Here is a 19,000-nt window from a genome sequence, read left to right on the forward strand (position 1 = left end):
ATTCTTTATTAGATTCCCTGTCTCTCTTCGTACGGTATTCCAGCTTCACCGACGTAACCCGTCCATTTTCTGTGATACCAACGTGTTTCTTTCGCTCGGATAATACGATTATTAAAAATAGGGTGCAGTAAAAAGCGTGTTTCGCACCTTGGGATGGAAACATTCGATTTATCGTTATGAGTTCACGTCGCGAAACCGTGTTCTTAAGTTTCTATACAGAATGAAGTTATGAATGGAATTCTTTCTTTCTGCCTGTCTGAAAACACTGGGCATAGAAGGTGACTTTATGTTAGATTACATCGAATGAGATACATTACAAGTTTTTGATACATAATTAAATGCCAAGCTTAGGATAAACATTGTTCCAAATTCGAGAAAGGAATCGTTCATAGAATGTTTAGTAATAATGAAAAGCTAAATAGTTGCAGGTCTCCAAAATTTGCAAAAATTACTTTGACTCCTAACTAAAAAGCAGGAATAGTTTTTTTTTCAAAAAATTAAGCTGGATACTATTACAAAGAGTCATCGAAGGAAACAAGTTACACATGCGTAATTCAATAAAATATTAATTCCATAAAAATGTATTATCTCTCAAGACTTTTTAAATCTCTCTGCAAATTACCTGAAAAGATCAATACAATGAGAAAGTCGGTAAGTTTTATGATTCTTATGGGTGTATTATATATTCCATCGACTTAATCGTTTTTGTTAGTTCTCTCAATTTCCGTCAATGTCACATCAAACTATTAATAAAGAGAAACGCTCGAAGAAAGTTGGTCACACGCGTGCCTGGGAAAACTCGCAGCTGATGTATGCGGTCATTTCCAATTTCCACGAGGGATTACTATTAATAGGTACGCACTCGTTACGCGACGCATTAAATTCAGCGCAAACGTAGCGTCGAATTTGGCAAAGCACACTCCGTTATTTACCAAGCTGATTATTACCTGACGAATCGGGAGAGGCTTCGTCACCTCCGATTTGGGCGAACCAGTGCATCGTTTGTTCTGCGGAAGATAAATTCGAAGTTCGTTCCTATAGGATTCTTTGTTTAAATAGACTATCCCATCCCTATAATTCCCATTGAAACGCGTCCTTGATTGTCGCGTTTGTTACATTTACTAGAGAACGCTACTGGGCATTGCTTCACACCGATCAGTTAAAAATATTTCAAGACATATCAGTTTAATTCAGTTTAGTTTAATTTATCTCTAGTCTGTGAATGTCTTTATACGCAAATCCATATTTTTATTAATACAATTATAGAAATAGAATCTAGATAAAGTATCTTTTTACTTACTACAACAACACTCAGTTGCACAATTCAACTAATGTCATTAGTGAAATATGACGAGCCACGAGTCGAAATTATTACCAATGTTAATAAATTTTCTTCGAAGTTTCGCAAACAAATAACAAATCGTCAGACTATCCTAATCGATACAAAATTGTACAATTCTAACAGAGAAGTTTGTAGGATCAAATTTGTAAATTTGTCAATTCGTTAATACAGAATTGGCAAATTATTGTGCTAGAGGACCCAGATATTATACTTTGCATATTTTATATATTTTTTGATATTATGTGTAATCCGCGCATTTTTGTAGCTTCAAATTTCCTTCAAATATAAAAGCATCAAAATTACCAGTTTATTCGTTTCCTTCTAAATATACGAAAATTAATTTAATCCCGGTGTTCCACTTTAGGTCCTTTCCGATCAAACCGTATTTTCATATCTTCGAGAAATTTCTTAAATTTGAGAAAAATACGGAAGAATCGTCATTGATACGCGTGAATTATCTCTCCAATTGTATGATAATTTTCTCGAAATATTAATAATTCTGTCCTCGGTTGAAACTAAATCAAGATTAAGGCTTAAAAAATTCGGAGCGCGCAGGTTTAATTCAAGAAAATCCCTAAAGCTGGCGCACCGAAGAGACGAACTCTACTCTGCTTCATGCCATGCGAAAGTACATAATTCCAAATTCAGATTTAATCTTCTTTCATAAAAAAAAATGAATGGTATGGATAAGGTGAAAACAAAAAAAGATAAAAAAGAATGGGGTAGAGAAAAGGAACGAACATTTGTACGTCTGATATTCGTAATTAAAAAGAACGTAAAATCTCATAAATATTTCCCAAAGTTTTTTTTATCGTTCATGAAGAATAACGACATCGGAACAGATGGGATCAGCGAGAGAATGTTCATGATGGAAACCTGTTCAAAGCTTGCGCATCGACCTTTGAAAACGAGAATTTAAATTGTGAAAAACGAGAAATTAAATCTTCTCTAATGATGCTCGGTCACAGATTTGTTGTTGCGAGGATCGTTAATTATAAACCTGCTCGCTTATTTTCGACATCTGGTGACGATTTGCATTCGATGAAGTGAGAAAGAGATAGAGAGAAAGAGGGGTGGTGTTTCACCCAACGTCGATTCTTCCGCCGACTGATTGCAAATGCCGTGAGGAAAAAACGCGGCAGCCGTTGACTATAATTGATAATTGCAAAACGTATAGCGGCGATGAATGGGCGACCAGCGCATTATTACAAAAAGGCATACAAGAGCCGTGTTCTTTTGTTAAACGATCGCAGCTCGATAACCGTCTACAGAGAGTGGCGAATGGAAATGGAAGAGCTCGCGTTATCACGTGGTCAATTATATCATTGGAAGTTGTTTAAATCCTCCGCATTCCGTCCCCACCTTCCCAACGATTCGTATTATCAAGACTGGCTGTTTATTGCTCTGGTAGACTCCATTCTTTTCAACTGTTGCGATGATAATAGCCGATTGCATATCGACGCGATGCAATGGAAAGAACGAATGATCGAGAAGAGCTGGAAAAGGATAGGCGCACGACGTTGCAGCTCCTCGTAAAATGGAATTACATTCGATTATTGATTGCACAGAGCCCCTGATGTATTCTGATTAATTGCAGTTCGCGTAGCTTATTTTCGCGACCTCGCGCTGCTTAAAAAAAAGGAATGCGAAAGGGGAGGGAAAAAGATGACCGGGAAGCTCGCAAGAGGTAGTTTGATTCGTTTCCATCGAACGTCAGGTAGAGGGAAACTGCTGCTACCTGCCGATGTTGTTTCCGGCTGCTGATTGCAAATGTCAGAAAAGAGGAAAAGGCGTGAGAGCGAAAGGGAAGGGATAGAGAGAGAGAGAGAGAGAGAGAGAGAGAGAGAGAGAATGTGTAGCTTGGTGGACCGCTTCGTGGAAGCCGTTGATGGTAATTGGACGTTTCATTAGCAATGCGGATGCGGAATCGAGCGAGAGGGAGTGAGACATTGCATGAACAGGAGGAGTTACCGGTAGAGCGATAGAAATAGGCGGGGAACGTACGCCTGGAAAGCCAAAAGGGGAAACAGGGTGAAAGCGTTTCGACGTTACTGATAATGTTACGGATATAAAGTTCTGTCGGATGCGGTCTCGTAAAAGGAGAGGGTTGTCGATGGAATTCGTGTCAACGGATTACGAAAAAAAGAAAGAAAAAGATGGCATATTGAAAGACTGCACTCTAAGTACGACACGTAATTAATATCAATGCTCTACTTTTCATGGGAAGTATCGATTGCGCGTTACCAGAATCAATAACATTTGCATCGAGTCCCTATTAGAAATTCGAGGAACTCGTTGGATATTCGAGTATATAAATCAGAGTGATTATGCGAAAGAGGGGAAAAAGGAGGAAAGATGAAGAGGAAAAAAAGAGGGGAAAAAAGTTGCGAGGGAAAAAACTTTCGACGATGATTTTAAATTACAGCGGTCTCGAGTCACAATGGGTTCCGCTTTCCGCGAAAACGGTCGAAAAACGTCGAGAGGCCCTCGGCGGTGGATATACACACGTCGGCTCTGTTAATCTTCCGTCGCCTGGAAGTGAGTCGGAAAACAATGGAAATCCAGCCTTTTCATCGGGTTCCGTAGGCCGCGTTGGAATTGAAATTTCGCTCTGAAGAAACCCAATTGTGGACCGAAAGCTCTGGAATCCGCAATAGTTCCCAGCCATTTCTAAAAGCATTTCCCTTATCTCTACGGGAACGTTTCATTGCAGATTTAGAGCTTCACCGGAAGCTATCAATCTTTCTATGGATACTAGCCCGCAATCTATGATTGCAAACTTATTACTCGATCGAGAACCGATTTTGTCTTCGTCCAGTCGACCGTTTCGTTACTTTATCAACGATTTTAAGTTCGTTGAAAGTTCGATAAGACGGCGAACTTCTCCGATCTTTTCTCAATTCTATGCTCGTCTCGATGAAAAATTAAAACCCCAAATCGTTTGCTAACAATTAAACGGATGAATCTTTACAAAGTACGAGCTTATGCGAAAATAGGTCGACAAATAATCCTGGCTATAATCGATGCAGTCCCCTTAAATAAACTATATAAGTTGCGACTATTTAGTTTCTTTTCTTTTTCTTTTTTTTTTTTTCTTTTTTGACTACCTTCGCGAAGAAGCAATTTCAGAGAGTGCAAATAAAAAGGTACGCGTGTTCTTTAACCGAGCGACAGAAAGACACGCTATTTTCTTCCGTGGAAAAAGAAATGACAAAGAACGCATCGCCAATTGAACACCCGTATACACTAGTCTATTGTTGTTGTCAATAGGAATGCGCTTCGCTGAATCGCTACGTTACAATGCAACGTAACGCTGCATGAAACAACGTAGCGGGTGTTATCTTGGATCTTCAGAAGGTGGAAAATGCATACGTGCACACAAAAGCCTTTTCCCAATCCCCCTCTTTCCCTCTCTTTAGACGCCTCTCTTTGGTTAATATTCCGGAATACTTTCACGCAAATTATTTCCAGTTACAATGGTCCTTAGATTCGAAGTTTTTATTCAAAGAGGAAACCAATTTGAGGCAAATAGATATCATATCAAAATGATATCGAAGAAATGTATGCATCGAAATTCCTAGTCGTGTCCATTTCGAAATTCGGAATTGCTTCAATCGTAAATCCATAATCCATTGGTTGATAAATAAACGCAGTGTATAAAAATGATCCATCGAAGATGTTGAAAACGATAATTCGGTCATATCAAGCTATAACTCGTTGAAATGCGGTTCTTTAGGTCAATATGTTCCTATTTCCGCACTGGCAAGGTCGCGAAAGTATCTCGCAGGCTGTACGTTGAAAAATCTGTCAGTAGATACAGGCAAGGGACTCTGTTAATCTTCCAACGTTAGGAAGTGGGTCGGAAAACAATAGGAATCTGTTCTACCCATCTACCTTAGCGCATCGTTCTTACTATTTTCCTGTGCTCTTCTCGAGTCGACTGCCTCTCCACTTCAACCACCTTTTCTTCTATCCTTGCTCCTTCAGCTATTCCTCTCTTCTGTCGCATCGGTATAATGCTCAAGCTACTTCTCGAGTAATATATACACAATACCAAGAAGTATCCGCTTCTTTTCACGAATACAAGCCAATGATCGGTGATTTATTACGCGTATAAATTAATTTCGCCCTCTTTTGAATAAAATTGAAATTTTATTCGTAGTCTACGTGTATATGTATAAGCTAATTATGTAATATATAATTACGGATCATTGAATAAGGTAATTATACGTCACAAATAAATTACGCGTAAATAATGATAAATTGTTACAATACAGTATCAGAACAGTACTAGAAAATAGTTATTACAATTGGATAAATCTAAAGCAATAGAATTAATTTACATAGCCAATTATCACCGGCCGATCCGGCGTTCGAGATTCGTCATTTTCGTTTTTAATGTCATTGCGTCAAGAATCATCCTGCTTTTAATATCTCGTGCCACTCAACGCTGTTCGTTTATTATTTCAATCGAATTCAACGATATCTCATCGACTAGTAGTAATTGCAAATTTTAAACATTTAATTTTCTTTCTTGACAATGGCCAACGATTGGAAATTCAACGATTTTAAAAATGGAATGAATCTCACGAATGAGAAAACGCGAGAAACATACACTTGCGGATGCGAACCCGGTAGCAACGGCCTTGAGCTATGTTAAAGTAGCTCCTATTCGCCGAGCACCCGTGAATTTGTTGAATTCAGTTTCACCCGGTCGGCACACATGTGCACACGTTTAAATGCAATGCGTCGAGTGGCTCGTATTCCATTTTAATGGAGGCTCGCCGGGAGTCTGCTGGTGACGATCGAAATTGTCCTGCTTTCTCATCCTAGCGCCACCAGAGTGTTCTACTAATATTTAACGAGCGAACGAGCCTCGCGTGTGCAACGATTCCGTGCGACTTCGTTTCTGTTTCTGACCTCAAGCACTGATAATTGTCCTCGCGTTTAACACCTGGCTGAATATTCCGCGAGCACACCTCTAATAACGTTATCAGCAAAACAAAATCCTTTAATTTTCCCCACCCCCTCATCTACCACCCCTTTATCGCATCTCCGTGGAAATATCGCGGGTATACAATGTACGAACAGCCAGAGGATAAAATTTGTATTATGTACGATAAAACGCATACAGGTTGGCTTCACGCCGGAACCGACAAACTTTGGCAGCATGTCCAGAATATTATTTTAAGTAAAAAATGTTACATAACCATGGTTCCATTTATTCAAGTCTGGACTTAAGCTTCGTTTAATTATTTATTTGCAATTCTACGAAATTGCATTTAATTCTACTACGAGCAACCGAGTACTCACGGGTATCCATTTCTATATTGCTTTTAAGAATTTGTTACGTTCCAGTGAAAATATTACGAAATCGCTCCGGACTCTTGTTCTCAGATATTATTAAATAGAAATTTATATACAAGTTTGAAATTTGGATATTGTATATTAAAGTTCAATTTTATTTATGTACTCGTTGGATAACAATAGTATCTTGGTTGCCTGTATAAGGATTGATCTTTTTCTACCAGGTGTATCGAATCAAGTGTGCATGAAATGAAAAACATGATACACATCAGCAGTTGGATAATTAGCATTGTTGATATTCACGCTGTGAATGGAAACAGGACTACTTAACAATACATGTAAATTATGGCTGATTATTACGGCTGATATATAATATTAATACATCTTCCATATCTCAAGAACGAACTCGAATCAGCCAATGATGCATGTAACATTTTTACTTGGAATAACATTCTGAACACGCTAAAGAAATTTATTATTCGCCAGGAAACACCCAGTATACGTATAACGATCAATTACCTGAGTTTGCTGCCATGGATCGTTAATCTCTTTGCAGTATTTAACACGCAGAGTGGCTCTATTTACACGTGTGTTTCCACTTTGCGGACGTTTTTGATTAGAAACGCTTTTGTCGCGATCTGTCGTCGAATCGAAAGTTCGGGCGAGTAAACATTTGGAACAAATCTCTCTAGGCTCGCCGGTGGAACGAATTTTTCAGACCTGCGTACGGTCACTGATATTTCGGTATTCTTCCAAACAAATGCACACGTTATTATCAATTTCATGGACGCTTCTGTCACAGCTGATTAAACTTCTGGCTTTTCGAGCGCGAGCTGAGATTTGCGGCGAAGATCAGTCGATAGGATTAAAACGTTATTAAATCCATTTGTCGTTTCACAGTGTGTGCAGATATTGCGTTTGTTATCTGGCGTTGACCAGAAGCGCACGGATCCACGATGTGGATTCCACATTTATAGATCGATACGCGGAACGATTTTTTATTCGACTCCACCAGGGTGTCTCGTGGTATGTCGCTTTTCATTTTCCACAATAGAACACGACATCGTTTTTTCTATTTATTTCTGTCGAACTTTCTATGTATTTTTTTTTCGGTCGTATTTGAATCGCATATTCACCAGATACGTTTCGATTCGAGGATGGTAAAAACTGAGAATTATCTTGAAAGACGACTCGATTTCTTAGCTGGATAATTCAGGAGGAAACATTATTATATTTCATAACTATCACTCAACCGAATACCTCGTCAAAGCTTTGCTTTACTGTCGGTTTTTAATAGAAAATAACAACTACGACCTTCGTACCAGTTTATTTGCAACGAACGGCTCCTATTCACGAATTTACAGCCACTGATCAACGAGAAAGACCATCCGTGGCTGTTGTGCGATAGCAGCGTTGCAATAGGAATATTTGCCAGAAGCTTCCGCGATAAAACGAAAACGTAATGATACTTTTCCACCGACATGCGATACGAAATCCTAAATGGCCTTTCCTAACTAACACGTACACGTATATATAAGTATGAACGATCATGCATGAAGTGTATAAAATTCTCGTAACATTTGTGGAAACGTGTGCGAACGAGATAACAAGAAAAAGGAGAGAAGCGATATAGCATCGCAACGATGTTGATCGATTGGATACAGTCGTGCCATGATTCTAATATATCGTGGCGATTTGTCAATTTTTGATTGCTTACCCTTCGTGAGAGAGTGGCGATTGTGTGCAGAACTGGACCTTTGGTTAGTTTCCTCAGAAGCGGCTCCAGCTGTAACAAAATTATTCGTTTTAATTGACCGACTATTGTTACATCGTTCAATATGACGATTCGATTTTTAGCGCAATTAATGTGCGATAGGCGGTTTGTATCGATTAAAGTACATGCAAGCCTGATTTTTTATTAATAAGTGCATTAACGTAAATTAACAATTAACGACTGTAATATATATGTCGGGTTAAGGTTGAAATTTTGCGCGTGTGATCGAATGGTCGAGATATTGATGACAACGAATTCAGGTTCGATAACGAATCCACGGTCAATGGGATGACGAATGAGTTATGATACACGTATGTGACTCCACGTACAAGTAAAACTTATCTGAATGAATTGATCTGCAGTCAAAGTGGAACTGCCCTTATATATTCTTCTCCCCATCTCTCTTTGTTTTTAAGCACAGTTATATAATTATTCCATACCTCTGTCAGGTATACGCGTCCCGTGACAGTTCAGTGACCAGCTATGTCACTTCACTGCCATGACCCCCCGGTCGTTTCTACTATCGTAAACATATTTTTAACCGTACCCATAATACGTTCTACCTGTCCGTTGGCCCTACTCGCACCGGTTGAGATTAAGTGGAGTTCAATGAGTTTACCTTTACAGAAATCTTGGAATCCTTTACCCGTAAAGCATTTCCCCTAATCCGCTATTATCCGGCAAGGATTTCCGAATAAAAGTATAGCGCACTTAAGTGCTTTAATAGTACTAAGGGAATCTATTTTACGAGTATGATGCAGATATACGAATTTAGTGAATGCGTCGACTAAAACAATGACATATTCTTTCGAATCACTTTTACCGCTTAGTTTGTCAGTTATGTTCATGTGAACTGTATGCCAAGGTATGCTGATCTTAGGTATAAGATGTAATTCAGCTTGTATTTTACCTGAACTTGCCTTCGAAACTTGACAAGCATGACAGTTCTCTACGAATTTACGAACATACTTCGTCATTCCTTCGAACCAGTAATACTCATACAGTTTCTCAAGCGTTTTATCCCAACCTAAGTGCATAATGGACTGGTGCACATGGTTAATAACGGACCACCTAAAACCTCTTGGGACAATGGGCAAGCAGAGAGTTCTGTCTTTTCTTTGTATTTTACGGGGTTCCGCGAAAAGAAGTCTACGTAGGCTATTCGTTTGCTTTCCCGATACATAATGTCAAAGGTAAAAGTTTGTAGGTAAGCCCACCACCTGTAAACCCTGTGACAATAAGAAATTCTCGTCCGTGTAGATAGTGATGGAAATGCTTTACAACTGCTAACGTCTCTAGTTCATAGGAATGATACTTAGATTCCGCAGGGCTAGTTCTTTTACTGTAATATTCTATTACCCTATTTTTACCTTCAATCTTGTGCATTAAAATAGCCCCATATCCATCCGAATTAGCGTCAGTATGAAGTTCTATCAGATAGTTCGGGTCAAATATCATTAACACCGGTGCGTCGGTCAGGACGGAAATTGCCTTCTGCTTTATTTTTTCATGCCTATCCGTCCAAGTTATATTTTTATTACCGGAAGTAAGCGCGTACAGGGGTTTCATTACCTGTGAAAATTTAGGAACGAATTTCCGGAAGTACAAAGCTAAACCTATGAACTGCCTAAGCTGTGTGACGGTCGTTGGTGCAGGTAACGAACTCAAGGCTTGTATTTTACCCGGGTTGGGACGAACTTCTCCATTCTGAATTACATATCCCAAATAGAGTACCGATGTGTTTAGAAAAGAACATTTTGAAAAATTAAAAGGAAATCCGGCGTTTACGAGGGTATTTAATACGGTATCCAATCTTTCTAAAGCTTGGTCTATCGAGTCGGCGATAATTAGGACGTCATCCAAGTAAACAACAGCGTACAAATAAGCAAGGTCGCCTAAGGCATTTAGAATGACCCTCTGAAAAACAGATGGTGCATTTTTCAACCCAAACGGCATCGTTATGTATTCGTATTGACCATCGGGGGTAACGAACGCTGTATACTCTGTCGAATTAGAATAAATGGGAATCTGGTGAAACCCGCTGGCCATGTCCAGGCTAATAAAGTATCTCGCGTTTTGCAATCTCGCGATTTGATCAGCAATAAGGGGTAAGGGATACCGATCCGCGACCGTATTTTTATTTAGCTCTCGAAAATCGACACACAATCTATCCGAGCCATCCTTTTTCTTCACGAGTAACATAGGGTTCGCGAACGGTGAGCTACTACGCCTTTCTAACCGGCCCGTACTTACGCGAGCACGTGGGAAATGAAAGAATTTTTTAAATTTTCGAGAATAGAGATTTTTATCGTTATCAATTACATCAGTGTCAACATCATTAATATTGATTTCGTCTTCCGCGGTTTTACTACAGGCATTAACTATCTTTGCTTTGGCAATAACGAGGCTATTTTGTGTAATATTTACGTCAAAACCTTGGCTTAAAATTTCGCGATCGATCATGACATCATATTTTAAGTAACTATCAAGGCAAGGACGTGGAAAGTTATCTCCAATGTAAAACCGTTAATACATACAGTGGACAAAATCTGAGACGTACTATTAACACAAGTATTTCCTACTCCTCGCATTACTACTAGATCAGTCTTTCTTTTGTCGGAAAATTTAGAGGCTGCGGATTCTTTAATTAACGAGCATTCGGCTCCAGAATCGAAGTAAGATGGAACGACTCACCCAGATGGCTTAATTTACTAGTCGGGGGTTCCACCACGCAGAACGTAACTCGATGCTTATTATGGGAATTATAGTTTCTTTTCCACAAACACAGGCAATTAGGCGAAATATGTTCTTCCTCGTTACACCTGAAGCATGACACCTTCGACGATGTGGCCACTTGGTTCTCCTCTGATCTTTGTGTGTCTTTCGGCTCCAATTCTATCTTCCTGCGGCACTTGGTCACTTCATGTCCGAGGTTCTCACATTGGTAGTCCCTAACCCGGCGGTCTGATGGGCTGCTTCGTTTAATTTCAGGGTCTGCCGGTGGATTCTCCGATGAAGGCTCCTGCCTCTTCTTCGCATAGGAGAGAGCATTCATTTCAGTTAGGAATTGGTCCGCGGTCCTGACTTCACTCGTAAGCGCTATTTGTTCAACCCGTTGGTCGTGTGAAGTCAATCGAAAAAGGACGCAGGCGTTGATTACTTCAGCCATAGTTAAATCTTTCCACCGCGACTGCAGGAAAGAACGAAGACGAATGCCGAAAGCTCCCGTGCTTTCGTCTTCTAGTGGTGGTTCATCAAACATCTTCATCAGTGTTGAAGTTGGCGTCTCTTTCTCGCCAAAATGAGCAAGAAAATGTTTCTTAAATCTTGACCAAGTAAGGCCTCCCCGGACTGGCATTTGTTTAAGCCAATGTGCTGCAGTGCCTTCTAGGGCACGACTCATAGTGGTGAATAAATCACCGTTTTGTACAGACCTTCTCTCCAGGAGTAGACCGACAGTTGCACACCATGCAGCCGGGTCGGCACCCGCGATTTCTGGGTTAAAACGCGGTAGCGATAATTCTTTAAGTTCCACACTCGATTTTTGCTCTCTCGGCTGCGTTAACTCGCGCATAATGGTCGCGAGCTGTTGCGTTGTTACCACAAATCCTAATCCAACTTCTGACATCGGGTTAAGGTTGGAATTTTGTGATGAATCTTCAATCAAATTTACCATCGCGGTTGCTGATATTCGTTCACACAGATAAAATGCCACATGTAATGACGAGGATGACGAATGAGTTGTGATACACGTATGACTCCACGTACCAGTAAAACTTATCTGAATGAACTGATCTGCAGTCCAAGTGAAACTTCCCTTATATATTCTTCTCCCCACCTCTTTTTGGTTTTAAGGAGAGCTATATAATTATTCCATACCTCTGTCAGGTACACGACCCTTCCGTGACCGTTCAGTGACCCGCTATGTCACTTCGAGCCCAAGCCCATCGTCATAAAATCGGATTAGAACATTAAAACTATTTCTTAGTTTTATTACTTAATTTTAGTTAGGGTCTTTCCCAACATTCCAAAAGGGAAGCCCCGATGTCCTTTCATCTCCAACATATATAAAGGCTCGACTGATGTAATTAATCTCTTGAACATTACAAAAAATATTAATAACGTTAGTTATATTAATCAAGTTAACGTAACAATGAAACTAATATTATTCGTTTTTTTACAAAATCTTGTGGTTTTGTCACCTATTTTCAAAAGACTATCTTCTATCTATCTTCGAATCTACCAGGTTGTTCATCTTTCAACTATTCCATATTAGAATTCTTTTCTTTCGTCGTCAGAATTTCTATTTTTCCCATCAGGTGTTCAATTTTCTCAACGCGAGAATTGATTGTAATTTCAACAAATAAATAAAAAAAAAGAGAGAGAAAAAAAAGGTGTTCAATTGTTGCTTTTTCAGATGAAGAAACAGACTGTCCAATTTATAATTTTTCAGACGAAAATTCCACCAGAAACTATCTTACAGAGTAAAGTTTATTACAAATTCTCCGCTGATATTCGGTTTCCTTTTCACCCTGTTAGGTCGCATGTCTCTAAATGTCGTCAAGTGCTGTGCTTGCGTCGACCACTCGTGGTTAACTATTCATCAAAGTTACTCGTGAGAGAGAGAGAGAGAGAGAGAGAGAGAGAGACACAACGTAGAGAATGGCTGCCTTTATGCCGGAGCATCCATTGACTCTGCATATAAGACTAACTATCACGATGCCTGCGTCTTTCGCCCACGTTGCTAACAAGCTTATTAACTGTGTCTTCATTAATCCCCTCTCTCTCCAAGCTGCTAATAAACACTTTCAACGGAGAAATTCAGCTTTCCGGCAGACAGACCGCGAGCCACGTTCCAATTATTTTTCCACCATGTGAAATTAGCCATGTAAATATCGTCGGGAACGTTTTTACGCAACCTGCGCGCTAGTTTCGTTTTTATATATTGTACGTACGTATATTGTAAGCTGATGAAACGATTACCCAACGACGTAACAGTTTTCACTCGTCACTTTCCCCGCTGCGTTCTTCCATTGTGAACGCCGTTGCTCTCGATCGGTAATCGTCGCAAAGCATTTCCAAGTACTCTGCCAATTTCTATTTGCTAAACATTTTGCTCGTGTTATAGAAGGCACTTGTACATTCTATTTAGATCGCCGGTGTTTATGCAAATTCATAGTTTTATACATTATACACTCGAAGAAGTGGAATTTGAATAGAGATTTCTCACTCGTTAAATATCAGTAATTGTGCATCGCACAAGAGGAGGGCACATTGAAAGGAATACGCAGGTCTGATTGACTACATCCTAGTAAAGCTTACCTTCTTCAATGTAATTTTTCAAAATAAAGCATGAGTTATTTTCTTTATTAACCAAGATAAGCAAACACAAGTATAAATTTATTATCTATATCTACATATATATACAACAAATTGCATAGAAGGGAAACATACAGAGTATGTCTCTTGCTTTCATGCCTCGAGTGCATTTTCTTTGAGGGACGTACAATATTTTAAAAATCTTATACATATGTAGTATATTCTTGCATATTACATGCATTCTCTGTGCCATATATCAAAATAAGTACATAAAAATTCCAAATCTGGTTGTACCATGCAAAAGAATCCGTACTATTCTCCTCACCATAAAGTTCTCTTTAAAAAAGATACTACAACCATTATATCTTCTTAAAGTGTTAAATATAAGCCTCTGACTAGAAGATAGCTGTCGAAGCCGGTGATTTCAAGGTTTGTAGCGTATAATAACGTAATTTCGTTGAACAGGTTACACTTCGCGGGTCATTTCTCTGGCAATCGATTCGGGGTTTCGTACTCGTTCACGCGTGTATATCGCTGGCGAAAACGATCCGCTGACGCGTTCAACATTTTGCACATCGTCCAAGGGTGTGTTGTACGTACAGCGAAATCAGAAAGCGGTCAATTGATCGGGCTACCATGGATACGAGTTGTTCGATTCAATCGATCTCGATCGTTTGTGAAACGAGCTTCTCCGCGTAGCGTCGCACACTGCATAAACTCCGTGTAATCGCCAAGGATTTTGTCGCTAAAAGTTAATTATGCGATTTTGTGCCACGCTCGTGCAAGTTAATAGTTTGTTAGGCGATTCAGCGAACATTAAACATTAATTAATTTCCGTTCCGGCCGTGGCCATGTCGAAGTAGCCATCATGGCGAAACCACCACCCTTTATAAAATTTCTATGAAACGGGAAAGCCTCGTTCTTGTCCATTGAAATTTCGTTACCAAAGATACGATGTTCATCGATGAACGCCGACCATACAGAAATAGGTTAGTTTATCGAAAATGAACCACGTTAGTTGAACAACCCTTTCGTATACAAATGGAGAGCAGGCGGAAACGATATAATGTGGTTACAAATTAGAATTTTAAGAGACAACCGGTCGGTATAGCCGTGTCGAGTACAGAGTACATTTTACGTAGAAGCAACTTGAATTTTGGACTGCAAAAACTATCTGCGAATTAACATTCTTACAATCTTTCATTGAATCTATATGGAATTAAATACTTTTCACTTCTTACTGAAAAACAGTTGCCAATAATTGTATTAGCAAAAATTGAAAGGCTCATAATAGAAACAACCTTGGACTTTGTTCATGCTTGTACTTTTCCAAGAAAATAATAGAAGATTTTAGTATCTTTAAGTTCTGTTGTTTAATAGAAGATGTCAATCCTCCTTAATAAGATATTGACTGTACGATACAATTGCTATAAGTGTATTTTTACTTATATCGTAGAAGAATTGCATTTTATTAAATCATGAAGTTACGGGTCTCGTGACATAGACTGTTTTAGCAAAACCAGTTCAGTTTCCTTGGACAATAAGTCAAAATCAATCATATCGATTCTACTATGTTATGAGTTTTGCTTTCGACAGCTAGAACCTAAAATCAAAAACGTGGAGAAACTTAACGACGACACATTTTGTTACGAGTCTCTCGATTAACTTGTAGTTATCGAAGATTAGGATGCGTGGTTTTAAAAGGAACAGCAAGAAACAATTCTCGCAGAGATCCTTAAGCTCTCCAAAAATGTCTCCGACTAATGTTTCAATATTCAAAAGTAACCCCTGATTTTATCACCGCGCTATATCGTTTCCACATATAGGATCTGCATGCAGGTGAGCTCCGCGGCGAACTTCGACATTTCTATCCTTGGCCAGTTCTTCTCCGCCATTATCCGGGGAAGTTCGCCAAGTCAGTGGTGCGGAAGTCGCCTGCGTCGTGAACGACGAAGAAGATTGATCATTTCGTCGAGGGATAAATCGATTCGCCGGAAATTGACGGAGAATTTAACGAAATATTATCCTGAGTGATGGTCCATAAATAAATTTGTACTTGGAAAGGACCAACTACCAACTAGTTTCCCAGGACAGATTAATAATACAATTCGTCCTGATTATAATTCCCCACGTATCGCATATTTAGATAGTGTTCAGGGTGGATATATGAAAACATTCGTGTATAATCGGGGCATTCGTCTATTTGCTATGAATCCCTTTGATGATGCCAATTTTGCTTCTCGACAATTCCCTCGCTAATGATCGTGCCAATTGCTCGTGTTATTATGTTAATTCGTTGAATAAACTGCTGGAATTTTCATCAACACTAGGGTAACAGCTAAGTGACCGTTTAACCTAAATATGCGTATTATTCTTGCAGAAGTACGATGGAGGATAATTTTTGTATTCTAAGAATTTTAGAAATGTTGTTATTATCTCCCTCGAACAGTTGGAATACTAAATTAATAAAAAACAATAATACAACAATTTAATTGATACATCCAATTTTAAGTCTTTCCACTGAAATATTAAATTAACGATAGACTAAACTTTGGTCAATATACGTTTGATTTAAATTCCAAACAGAAGAGAAATGCTGTTTCCTTTAAAAACATCGTAAACAAGAAACTCAGGATATCTGAGTAAAATCATAAGTTAAGCGTTCTAAGTGCTGCTGCAATAGCACGGAGAACTTTGTTATCCTGGCGCTTAATACATCGTCGAAACGAACGTACAGATAGCAGCCAAGTTTCTGGAACTTGAATGCACTCGTTCGACTGTGCAACCATGGATTTCCTACTGGGAGCTATCAAAAATATTTGCTGGCACGTCTGCGGGGGAATTAACGCGTTGCAGCTATTACGCGAGGGCGTAAATGATGCCGGCGTAAATTGGAACTGGGCTAGGCCACGATAATGACTCGACTCTCGACGCGTTAAATATTACCAACAAGATACTACGAGGAACTTTACAGCAGCCGATGAAGTTTAAAAATTTATATACTTCTCCCAGACGAGTTTCTTGATTTACAGATCGCAACACAGTAGACATTCGGTTATCTGGCTCGGCTTTAACCGATTGCGATCTTGGTTTGGATTAGGGTTGACCAGAAATATCATTGACGCATAAATGCAGTTTTTCTAGTTCATATACACACATATATGTAAACGTATATATAAAGTATACCTTTTACCTATCGATCATCGTTATCAAACTTGGAAATTTAAAGAAAACTTTGATTTAGAATTCTATTCCTTCAGAAAACTTTTCAACGAAGTACGTATTGAAGTAAAGAAAATTACCATTGGTATCTCAGAGCACTTATTTCGAAATTAATAAGAGAAGCAGGAGATTTATTATAGATAGAAAAATGGATCCAAACTTCTGACCAGTACCAATACACCAATTGTTACGTCGGGCAACACTCTACCTAGACCAGGTCAGGTACCGCAGGCAAGAGGGGAACCAGATGTCCGCTCATCCTTACTGCGTACCCTCAATAGTCTTAAGGACCCATCATAAATCTCAGTAATTTGCTACCTAAGGTCCTTCCGACCGAACAAACATCTCTTTACTGAATCGTTTCTAAAATTTATTGTTTACTACGGGAAGACACGGGAAAGTTAATTTTTTTCACACTTTTTTTATGTTTATTAAAATTTACAATCAATTCTCGCGTTGAGAATTTTCAGTAATTTTTCTGGCGTGGCGCAGTAACATGACTAATTATTTATAATAAGTTAATACTTATTATAGATAAGTATAATTTGTAAGTAGGTATTATAAATGAATAAATATTACTTAATTTAAGTAACCAATCGAATCTATCGTTTAGGTCTAGCGGGTAGTGTCTCTTCAGCCTGCGGATCTGGTCCGACGTATCAAGTAGTCCAGTGATTAGGGGGTTTCGGTGTTTGTTGACTCTTTTGCTATATCTGTCGCTATATTTTGCTATTTCCTCTTTGACTGTGGGTATCTTGAGGTGGCGATGTATTGTTTCGTTGGTAACATACCAAGGTGCATCAATTAAGGATCTTAGCGTTTTCGATTGGAAGCGTCGAAGCATTTCAATGTTGGAGTTACTTGCTGTTCCCCATAGTTGGATTCCGTAGGTCTAGACAGGTTTTATTACGGTCTTGTAGAGGGTAATTTTATTCTGTATGTTTAGTTTGGAGCGTCGGCCCGTGAGCCAATAAAGTTTTTTTTAGGTCGGCTTGTGGAGCCAATAGAATTGTTTTAGCTTGTCCTTTAGTTGCTTATAGAGGTACTTGACAGTAAAACATTCCAACGGTTCTTTCGGACAAAATGAGTACCAGATGTTGATGCACTTACACAGCACAAGTTCAGCTAGCCTGAGGACCCGCTATAAAACCTATGTTTTTGTTAATTAAGGTTCTTCAAACGGACAGGCAGTCTTCGTCTCAAATTCCCTCACTTTCTGAACGAGGGCTATACTCGACGAATCCGATGATCTCGTGTCCTTAGACACACCCCATCATTGGGACGAAAAGTCATTCTTTCTTGCGATCTCATCGACGAAGAGGGTAGCGCCTTACGATCTGTGAGTATTACACGTTTGAGTTAGATTTTGTGAGCAAGTATAATATATCTATCATCCCGTTGACCGTGGATTCGTTATCAAACCTAAGACCATTATCATTAGTGTCGCGAGTGCCTAATCGCCGCTGTTGATTGTCAAGTCTGTAGTATCCATACTCGTGTTAATAAATCGTACCTTGGTTATACCATAGCGATGGCTAAGTCCAGTGCAGATTTATCAAACGCCCACAACCCTATTCCTGACTCTCCTCCGACATATATATAAAACAATGAACATACATGTGTTCATTTTTTTCATTAACCGGTAAATGATAAAAGATACATATTGTAGCAACTAGTCAGAGGTGTTCGGTTCTATACAAGCCGGATAAGCGAGACTCCACTGAATCTCTAGACAAATGGAAATCGACGTCGAACGAAGCAGGGAGACTTTAAAGAAAAAATCGTTTTATCGAACTCGGCTCTTTAGCTGAGTTTCTCGTCTAAGCGCTCGTCGCCCCTTTCTTCGTCTCCGTATCCTTTGAGAAATCGTTCTTCGGTCGATCTCCCATCCACCGTACGGAGATCCAAGCTATTAAAACGTCACTATCGTGGATTGCCGTGGCACGATAATGAAAACTGAGAGCTCGTAATTCCAACGAAGGCTAGGCAGTAATTTCAATGGATGGATGAAGGAGATTATTACTCGTGCGAGCGAA

At 39.2% G+C, this 19,000-nt stretch overlaps 1 protein-coding gene across 24 annotated transcripts in view; it reads right to left on the reverse strand.

The window, feature by feature from the left end:
* The window catches only part of LOC100740564 (MAP7 domain-containing protein 1), a 199,446-nt gene that overhangs the window by 16,211 nt on the left and 164,235 nt on the right, over positions 1-19,000 (reverse strand). For 12 of the 24 annotated variants that reach the window (XM_012393516.3, XM_024372145.2, XM_024372144.2 and 9 more), the window contains 2 exons: positions 8,367-8,435; positions 948-1,007 (listed from right to left, as the gene is read on the reverse strand). In XM_012393516.3, the coding sequence (XP_012248939.1) occupies positions 948-1,007; positions 8,367-8,435 (129 nt within the window). The remainder of the gene's footprint in view (positions 1-947; positions 1,008-8,366; positions 8,436-19,000) is intronic. The other 12 variants (XM_033324496.1, XM_012393512.3, XM_012393511.3 and 9 more) reach the window with 1 other exon arrangement.

The sequence above is a fragment of the Bombus impatiens genome, unplaced genomic scaffold (genome assembly GCF_000188095.3).
Source record: "Bombus impatiens unplaced genomic scaffold, BIMP_2.2 scf_3474, whole genome shotgun sequence".
Classification (NCBI taxonomy): Eukaryota; Metazoa; Arthropoda; class Insecta; order Hymenoptera; family Apidae; genus Bombus; species Bombus impatiens.